This window comes from Leucopleurus acutus (assembly GCF_964270905.1).
Source record: "Leucopleurus acutus genome assembly, chromosome: 18".
Taxonomy (NCBI): Eukaryota; Metazoa; Chordata; class Mammalia; order Artiodactyla; family Delphinidae; genus Leucopleurus; species Leucopleurus acutus.
The window spans coordinates 50,223,373-50,233,835 of record NC_139160.1 but is presented as its reverse complement, the minus strand read 5'-3'; the positions used below and the strand labels follow the sequence as shown (position 1 = coordinate 50,233,835).

Here is a 10,463-nt window from a genome sequence, read left to right as displayed (position 1 = left end):
ATCTTTGCACAGATTCCAGCTCAGTTTAGCTGTGGGGCTGGTTTTTAAATGTTACCAAGCAGCCAGAAAAATTTTACCTACTTGCTGATACCCAATTTTCCTTTAAAAAAAAAAGGACATATCATATGATATATAAAAAAGAACACAAAGCCTTTTACTCCAAAGTGAATTAAAGAATAATCAGTCCAGTAAAAGAATATATGATTACCATGCTGTTTTGTTTTAAATAGGGGAAGGAAAATGTAGAAGGTTTAAGCAGCAGGATGCTATTTGGACAACAAAGGGTAAATACGAGGAAGATGCTGGAAACAAACTTTGGCCAACTCATTTGCTGTGAGGGGAAAAGCGTGTGGGGTTTGGGAACGTTGCTGTTTTTGTAACATACCAATAATTTCTTTAAAAAAAAAAAGTCATCTTAAAGGAAATACAGTCCTAGGGAATTAGTTAAGTGCCACCAGAGCAGATTATAAAACTGGATGAGACGTCTTAAGATTTTTTATTTTATTTTTCTGATTTCTAATAAGGAGCCAATATTGAGTGAGGGTTCCAAATATTTACAGTTTATTTTCACCTTTTGCCTATTTTCCTGTACCTACAACTGATGACACACTGTGGGTATACTTACCTAATATGGAGCCAGAATTAATAAGTTATTAATAAGATTATTCTAAAGCCCTAATATAACTTAGACTTCAACTAATGGTTTCTTGTAGAGGAAATTTTATACATTTACAACTTAACGAGAAAAACAGAAATCACATTTAAGTTAGTTATACAGAAGTTCAAAGGACAGCAAAATTTAATTGGCAGATTCCTGCCTGGCTTGTGTCTTGGTTTTCCAGCTACCATTTTAAAAGCTTTTTCCTGAATCATCTCTGCTTCAAAGCCCTACTTCAACTTGTAAGTATAGCTGATAGGCTTGATAAATTCTTAAGAAGTACTTACTTATATGAATGCTACACACTCTGTTATAGTAGTATCCTGAGTCTGTATGTCAAATTCTCAGTAGAATTTCTTCACATCAGTATTCTTAGGAACAGTGGAAAATCATGAACGCTTTTTAATGTAACTAGTAGATTCTTGCTTTAATATTCAAGTTCCATGTACGGATGTCCTCATTTGTTGTTGCCATGGAACCAAGTTCTGTGAGTTACAGTTAATACAAACTTGGCATAGGAGTTTCTGCTTGTTACCCCAATGTAGTTCTGGAAATCCAAAACACTTTTCCAGAGCAATTTTCCTGAATCCGTAGAGGCTGACATTGCCCGATTTTAGCCACTAGATGGTGCCAGTGCAAAGATCCAAGTTTTCTTGTGACATATTCTGAAGACAACTAGCAGGTTAAAGAGGTTAAAGTAATCAGGAGTGTTTGGCACTATTAACATGAGTAGACAAGGCTAAACTGTAGGCAGTGAAAGCCACTTCTCCCTGTGCTCGAGGGTGAGACATCCTCTGTGCAGCAGGCATCATAATGATGCAGTGCTTCTTATGCTATCTGTGCTGAAGGGCTGGGTTTTTACTTTTAGACTGCGTTTTAGTGCCTATAGTTTTGAAGACAATGATAAATTCCTAGACGAAATAAAAGCAAAGTACAAGCCCCCGTTTTTTTTTTTTTTAATTGGATTCAACAGAAACAAAATTAGTCCAACAAGTTGCTTTAAGAGTTCCTCCTCACAGACCAGAACATATGGTGTTAGTAACTTATGGTCCAGGCACTGGTCTGAGGACCACGCTTTGAGCAGTGCCGAAAAACCTGCTTGCTGGTGCATCCCATTCAGTCAGCAGAACCTGGTTCAAAATGAGCCTCCATTACCACTAGGTGGGTAGCTGTGGAAAGGTCACGTAACCTTTCTAAGTCTCAATTTCCTCATTTGAGTCACGTGAAGAGTACCTACACTTAGGCTTTTTATGAGAACTCAATGTACTAACCTCTTAGGAAGCACTCAAATGTGGGCAGAAACTGAATAGAATTGGTACATTTACATATTAAATACAGACTGTTTTCTCTGATCTCTGCCTCATCATTTTCCTGACTGGTAGGTATTTTTTCCATGAATAGAAACAGGGTGTTCAGTTATCAGACACTTAAAGGACCTTGAAACCTTCTTTGATAGCCCTAATGGAAGCACGGCTACTTGGCGATCCTTGACAAAAACCTGCCCTCTCTCTGGGAAGTGTACCTTCTTCCATTGCTGGCAGCTTTAGTGGGCGGCGGAGGGACTGTGTGAAGCAGTGAAGGAGTTAGTTAAAGGGTGCCCGTTCACCCAGATGTACCTGCAGTCAGATACTTCCATGTTCCGTATGTGTGAAGAACCGCAGAAGCACTATGCTGCCCGCTCAGAGTCTGGGTGATTATTACAAAGCCAGGAAAGGCTGGCCTGTAAACCACATTAGGCAAGATCAATGATGGCAGTTTGTTCTCTGATTAATCGTCATAGTTACCACTTACTGTGACCTTACTAGGCGAAACTATACATGGCTTCAGTCTTTACAACAATCGTGACAGATGAATCATTTTCGAGATAAGGAAACTAAGGTTTGGAAATGGTAAGTTGCTTAAATCACAAAATACCAGTTACTGGCTAGTTCTAAAATGCTAGCCAGAAACTTGTGCTCTTTATCACTGATTTTACCACATCTGGAAGCATGACCACTCCAGCTGTGGTGTCCCAATTACTCTTTAAGGTTAAGTGAATAGAACAAAATCAAACTACTAGGACTGGCTCTAGAAGTTACAAAGGCTGTAAAGTCAGTCACAACTACCAGAAAGTACCTAAATGAGAAAGTGTAATTACCATATCTGCAAAAAGTAGCTCCCACCATGACAAGGTCACTGACAGTATTTTTAGTTTTGGCACACCATATCCACAATTTCACATTCTGAGTCCAAAGATCCTGTATATCTGATGACATGATATAATTCTCCATATTAACAAAGCCTTGGAGATTGAAATCAAGATCACCTAATGGGTTCACTTTGGCCAACACAATAAGAGTTTTCAGCTTCTTTCCAAAAAAATTCCCGGGATATTATGATGCAGCAATTCTGCCCATGTGTATTTTACCTTTCTGTCCCAAGGAAGAAAGGCCTAAGAAATCCACACATGTAAAACCACTCCCTGAAAAACTGATGAGCTAGTAGAAAAAAAAAGCAGTAGAATTAAGGTTTTATAAACCAGAGAGTGTTCTGTTTCTGTTAGGTAAAGGGATTTCTTCATATGTTATTTTAATAAAAGGGAATTTCATAGGTAAAAACCAATATTCAAAATTATAAAACAAATAGAACTGTCTGTGTATAATCACAGCATCAAAAATTTGCAAGAGACTCAAAAGAAACTCTTTAGTTGACAAATGTGGTTTGAAAGGACAATAAAATCTTTTTATGGCTAAAGCAAGAGTCTTGTCTCCTGTTGGCCCAAAAACAGATGTTTCATTTCCCAAGTAAGTAGGTTCTCCACTGTAAAGAAATATTCTTGTATAGTTGGTTTCTATCTTCTTGAAGTCTGCTCCAAGTTCAGCCAACTTCTTATATGTCCTTAACACAAATTTGGAACAGTCGTAGGATTCAAACCATGTCTCTGCCCCTTTTTCTGGGCTGGCTTGGACAGTCCATGTCTCATAATAAATCCCCGTTTCATTGTCCTGTTTTACCCACTTTGCCATTTTGTTAAATATGTCTCCTAGTTAAAAACAAACAAACAAACAAAAAAAAACAACACTATGTGAACATCAAAGCTAATCATGTTAGTTTTAAGTAAAATGCTCTAACCAGATCAAGGCCATGACTACATGATTAAACAACAGTTTTTGAATTTCCAAACCTGCATCTCACAAAAGGAATCGAAGCTCAGCCAATTACTGTTCCATTTTTCAAGGCACAAGGTATTTCTGAACTAAACATTAGATATAATAGGTGTATAAAGAGGAGTCTTACATACAAATTCTGTAATCATTTAAGCTACAGTCAAAAGCTAAATTGTACATGTGCCAAAGCCCTGTTTCTCTACTCCACTCAACAAATCTTGGATTCAGAGGCAAAAGAGAAAAAAGAAGCAAGGGAAAAATTGTGGAAGAGGAAAAAGTGAATGAGGCAAAGATAGTGTAAGAAGAACTGAGGAAGGTGAAACACGAAGCTTTTCTATGCAAAGCAAGGTATGAATGGCTGCCTGAGGAACAGCTACTTGAGAAGGAAGCACCGTGCCCCATTCACCTTCAATATCTGGTATCTCCCTTTGCTCCCTGTACTTGTGGCTACTGCTTACAACCTTTCTACCCACTACACAAATTCTTCCAGTGAATCAACTAAACTGGAAATGTTTTTGACCAAGTTCATGGATTATACAGACTCCAGGATGGCTAACACTCTCTCTCACCACCTTGTACCAGACCAGAGGAATCTCTCCAAATGTTAACAAAATACTCTGCATGGCTGCAACCACATCTGGGCCTAAAACAGCATGGCCCCAACATTTCACTTTGTCACTGTGTGTGAATCTTTCTTAGGTTACTCCAGCTTGAGTCCATAAAATCAATATTTAAAGCCCTACAGAATGAACAGAGTAGCTGCTTTTATCAATTTTATGGTATTAAAATGGTGAAATAATATAAATCCTGTTTTCTTAGAGCTGGGGATACTGTTCATAGTGTTCTTCAACTTTGAAAAGCCACTGCTTGTAATGAAGAGATATGAATGCTTCAAAACCCTATTCTGTAATGTGTAAAAAGGTCAATGAACAGGATTAATCACAAGGCAGATGGATAACTTAAAAGATTTAAGTACCAGCATATTGCAAACTCTTCTACAGAAAATAGAGATCACTTGTTCATATGATCATACTCTGATGTCAGAAGGAACATTTTGTAGATAATGAGGTAGGTGGAAATGGAGAAAAGAGAGATGTGAACTGGCCTGGAATGAAAGAAGGATAGCTATTTACCACAATGAGCATTGCTAAAAGAGAAATGGACTTTTATATTGTTGGATGGTTTGCAGCACATCAATTAGAAAATAGGAAGAAATATAGAAAACAGCATGATAAATAGTTAAAAGATTCCCAGATTACATTTAAAAGACACCAATTCTGCAAATCAAAACCACAATGAGATATTACCTCACACCTGTCAGAATGGCCATCATCAAAAAGACACCAAATAACAAGTGTTGGTGAGGGTGTGGAGAAAAGGGAACCCTCGTGCACTATTGATGGGAATGTAAATTGGTGCAGCCACTATGGAGAACAGTATGGAGGTTCCTCAAAAAATTAAACATAGAACTACCATATGATCCAGCAATTCCACTCCTGGGCATTTATCCAAAGGAAGAGAAAACACTAACTTGAAAAGCTATAAGCACCCCTAAGTTTCCTGCAGCATTATTTACAATAGCCAAGACATGGAAATGACCCAAGTTTCCATCGAGGGATGAATGAATAAGGAAAATGTGGCATGTACATACAATGGAATATTATTCAGCCATAAAAAAGAATGAAATCTTGCCATTTGTGACAACATGGATGGACCTAGAGGATATTATGTTTAGTAAGTCAGACAGAGAAAGGCAAATTACCATATGATTTCATATAGTATGTAGAATCTAAAAAATAAAACAAATGAACAAACAAAAGAAAACAGAAACAGACCCACAGATACAGAGAACAAACTGGTGGTCACCCCTAAAATAGAGATTTGCCTCTATTATTTTATTTAGAAAGTCCAATTTAATTGTACAGCTTTATATCATTTATTTTTATTATGAAAATAGAAAAGATAATCTGTAACTAATGTGAAGTTTTGCATGAGTAATAGTTTGGATCAAAGGTCAGTGATTCCAGAAGTGTATTTTATAAGTTGATCTCTGAAGAGCAGACCGTTACTGAGAGGCCTCAATGAAAGTAATTTCTGTCATTTTTGGATATTGATGCAATCATCAAATGCTGCCATAGTTTTGAAACTTACCTGATATGGTTGCTACTAGAACTAACGTCCCATTTTCCTTCCAGTGAATATCATCAATTCCTTCAAAAAAGCAGGCAGCTCCTTGATTACACCAGAAAGGGGCATTCATTTCAGGTCGGAGATGGGGAAATGTGCAGTTTCCAAGCTGGAAAAGTTCATACCATTCCATTGTGTAGTTCTTTTCAGTTAAAGTACTCCTGAATCCAATGGCGTCGTGCATAATTTTCTGTGTAAAGATCATACATGTATCAAAGCATCTGTGACGTAACCGCTGGTTCAGGAGCCAGATGGGAGAAAGTGCGATACCACAGCTGCATATAGAGTAGACCAGTTATTCCCCTTCCCTGTTGCTATTCTCACGTTGAGCAGCCTCCATGCCCCAGACACAGGAAGGAAGTCTGTGTACCTCTCAGGTGATGAGAGGCTCAAATGGTGAGCTAACCTAGGAAAAGTGTGCACAACAGGAACTGGATGTGAAGAAGTGATTCCCACCTGCCTTGCCCCTTGCTCGGGGCCTCCTCCTTTCTTTCTTTCCAGGATCTGGGTACAGGAATTGCATTTGGATCCATAATATTAAAATGGATTAAAGCAATTGCATTGATTATTGTCAGGATCATAAAACCTGATTATTGTTTTGGACTACTTATTTAAAATGTGCTAAGAGGAACACCAATAAACATAATCTAAAACTAGTGACTGAATAGAGATTATTCCCTCAAATCCACTTAATCAAATCACTTAATTAACGAGCTACAAGATCAAGATGCAGCCTTACCAAGTGTCCCAGGAGGTCTCCATATTTAAATTCCCACACTGGGGCTTGCAAACGAAAGACTTCAATGACATCATCATCCTTCATCACTGGGACAGGGGAGCCAGTGGGACAGAAAGTGTATTTAGCTTGACAGTAAGGATCTGGTTCCGGACGGAAGGAAAAGCGTCTAACAAAAAAAAATCATCAACTTAGATTCTAATAGGAATTTGGTTCTCGCACATCGTAGAATCCAGATTTTAATTTCACTGTCAATCACATTTTTAGAAAAAACACCCAAAGCTCAGCCATAGTGTATAAATATACATTTTATATGTTATCCTGTGAACAAACTCCAATGATGTCTTTAATAGCAAATGATACATTGAAAGCAACTGATAATTGCATGCTTCCTGGTTCCCCGCTCCCATTGTGAGAATTCTGAAGACAGGGACCATACGTGAAAATGTTTATAGCTCCACACCTTATTTAGTAGACAGATATTTACTGAATAAAGGAATAGCTTTCAAATGATATTGAACTTCCCAAACAATCCATATGTTAAGATTATTCAAAGATAATCATAATTAAATAGAACACATTTTCTATTTTCTTGAGGATTAGCCGACATCCCCTTCAACCAATATTATCGAGGATCTACGACTATACTAGAAAGGAGGGAAACAAAAGTTAAAATGCTGTTCCTCCCCTCAAGGAGCTCTGGGTGAGGGCTGGTAAGACATTAAACAAGTGATGAAGCCAGCACGGTGAGTGCTTACAAAGAAATACACAAAGGCCTGAGGGTGCAAAAGAGGGAGAAATCATTTTTACCTGCTGCGGGATGCCTGGGGGTAAGGAGGCAAAGGAAGAGATGAAGGCCTAGCCTAGGTTTTTAAAATACTTTAGGAAGTCAGTACGGAAAAGGAAACAAAACACTAAATACTCTAAGACAAGCATGACACGCTGGAAGAGTCTCAAGTGGGTAAGGAAGACGAGTTCAGGCTTCAAGGCAGCAGCGGTGAGAGGAGAGGGAGGCAGGGACTGTCACTTCGCCCTAATTCAGGTGCACCTCGGAGACAGCGTGGGTCGCTTCCAGACCACCACATATGTCAGATGACGCTGTAAAGGGAAGGGAGTCATCCGAGCTTTTTAGTTTCCCAGTGCATATAAAAGTTATGTTTAAATCATACCGTGGTCTATTCAGCGTGCAATAGTATTATGTCTTAAAAACCCCAACATATTGTATGTACCTCAATTAAAAAATACTTTACTGCTAAAAAATGCTAACTACCATCTGACCACACAAGGTTGCCACAAATCTTCAGTTGGTAAAAAATGCGGTATCTCAGAAGTGCAATAAAACGAGAGGTATGTCTGGACAATGTGAAGGGCACCCTCTCGAGTGCCACAGCTGGGGAGGGCTGAGCCCGGGAGGGAGATCAGTTAAAGGATCTGAAGTAGCAGATGTGATATAACTGAATTTGCTCTAAATAAGCCTCACTTTATGAATTAGAAAAGGGTGGGGAGAAAGGCCAAATTAAGGCTGAGAGGGCAGTGAGGAGGTCACAGCAATAATACAACAAGCAAGGAAGCAGCCCGAGAAGGCCACGGCAGTAGGACTGCGGAGGAGGGACTGTGGTGATTTCAGATCAGCAGACACTCACTACACACCTTTCACTGGAGAGAAAGATGAAAGAAAAAGTAGCTGCCTCTATCCTCTAAGAATCCTAGATTCCCTCAGGTTCTAGCCCAATCTATTGTTTTACAATCCTAACACATCAACAGAAATGTCTATTCTAATTTAAAGAGTTAAAATCTTGATTTAGGGAGTTCCCTGGTGGTCTAATGGTTAGGATTCGGTGCTTGCACTGCCTTGGCCTGGGTTCAATCCCTGGTCAGGGAACTAAGTTCCCGCAAGCCCTGCAGTACAGCCAAAAAAACCCACCTTTATTTAGACAAAAATATTGACAACCCCTCCTAAAAGCTTACGAGTCTTGGATATACTTAACTGTTTTATAGGTGCTTACCTGGTTTAAGCAAATGGGCAACTACATATAGGTTTCACTTACCCACAGCAAAATCTATTTTAGGTCAAAGGTAATTTCAAAAGTATGATTTAAGTGTGAACTTAATAAAGTTAAAATTTTATGGTGGGGATTAGATGAAGGCATGTACTTAACACCAAACTTTTAAAGAAACATAAGAAGTCATAGTCAATATCTTGTCCTTAAATCAAGTAGTTTTGGATTTCCAATCTCTTCCTTGTTTTACTGAATATTAAATTTTTACTTCTTTTGAACATTTTATTAACACTTTCAAGAAAACCAGCTTCAAACTCAAATTTCTCTTTTCATGTATATCAAGCAAAACAAGGAAGTACTGCGAGCCATTTAGTGAGCAGGATACACCAATACTGTATTCAGGTTTGAAAATAGCTGGCTAGCATTTACTAGATTTAATCTCCCCAACAAACCTGAAGTAACTACTGTTCCTACTTTTTGACTCAGGACATGTGGACACTGAGATACTGAGCAACTTTCCCAAGATCACACAGCTAGTGACGGTGGAGCCTGACTTGATCCGCAGTGGTCGGAGCCCAGAACTCACTCGCGACCTCTAGGTTATCCTGTCTCCCAACTCACCATTTCGTCATCCAGAATAGTTGTGCATTTCCAAAAGCTGCTGGCCCTTCCCCTGCCTGATGTTGACACCATGTTTTCTTTCTTTCTCTCTGCTTAGCCATCTCTGACAATTAGGCCATGTAAATACTCTTCTAGTTCAAAGGCTCAAATATGCTTCGCATATCTGCAGTCTCCGTGTCCTCAGCTTATGACCAGCGTCCTACCTCCAGGCTGAAGACAGTGGACAAACGAGGTCGCCAACCGAGGGGCCGAGCGGATTCCCGGGTCGCCGGACTTCCAGTGCTAAAAACGGGAAGTCCCAGGCAAACCCAGGCAAGCTGGGTAAACTGGACACTTGACGTGCAAATGTTATGCACTCAAGATAACTAAATGACAGGGCATGGCACGGTAATAAATGCGATATTAAAGGTCTCCCCAAACTATTCAAAGTGTCAGTGACTTGTATCCGACAGTCACGCGACGAAATAACATTACTCCCTTTTCATCCACGATTCGGGGCAGCCCCGAGTCTAGGTCACCTCGTAACTGGCTCAAGGGTCCCGGGAGGAGGTGACCCCAGGGCGGCGCGCAGCAAACAGCCGCGACTCAACAGCTCTCTTACTTCATTCAACGCCGCGCCCTCAGGGTCGCCGAGCGCCGCCCCCGCACAACTGCGCGACCGGGACACAATCCCCTCCCCGCCCCCCCGCCTTTGACCCGCGAACTTCGGCCGCGCGCGCGAGCGCCCGCCCCGCCGCGCCAGCGCACTCACTTGTAAGGCACCGGCCACTGGCGCCGGGAGGGGCCGCTCGCCGCCGCCGCCGCTGCCGCCGCCGCCAGCCAGAGCAGCGCGGAGGCCCAGCGCCAAGGCGCGCAGACCGGAGCCACATCCCCGCCCACGCACCGCCGCCCCCAGGCCCCCGGACCAACTCTCCCCGCCTGCGCCATGAGGCGGTTCCCGCTGCTTGCAGCGCCTCCCGCGCCCCGCGACGGCGGAGGGCCGGCGAGCAGAGCGTATGCAGAGCCACGCCCTCGACGGCGGCTCCGCCCCCTGCCCGGCGCGTCCGGCGCGTCCGGCGCGTCCGGCGCGCCCGTCCCGAGCGCGGGCGGCTTCTGGACTAGGCCGAGCCGGAAGG

The 10,463-nt window shown here is 41.4% G+C and overlaps 1 protein-coding gene across 1 annotated transcript; it reads right to left on the bottom strand.

Annotated features, from left to right (window-relative positions):
• Positions 1–442: 442 nt before the first annotated feature.
• On the bottom strand, positions 443–10,290 carry CLN5 (CLN5 intracellular trafficking protein). Its single transcript, XM_082859478.1, has 4 exons — positions 10,100–10,290; positions 6,731–6,896; positions 5,956–6,181; positions 443–3,680 (listed from the first exon to the last, which is right to left on the bottom strand). The coding sequence occupies exons 1-4, from the start codon at positions 10,273–10,275 to the stop codon at positions 3,169–3,171; spliced, it is 1,080 nt and encodes a 359-aa protein (XP_082715604.1). The 5' UTR covers positions 10,276–10,290; the 3' UTR covers positions 443–3,168.
• Between the last annotated feature and the right edge of the window lie 173 nt (positions 10,291–10,463).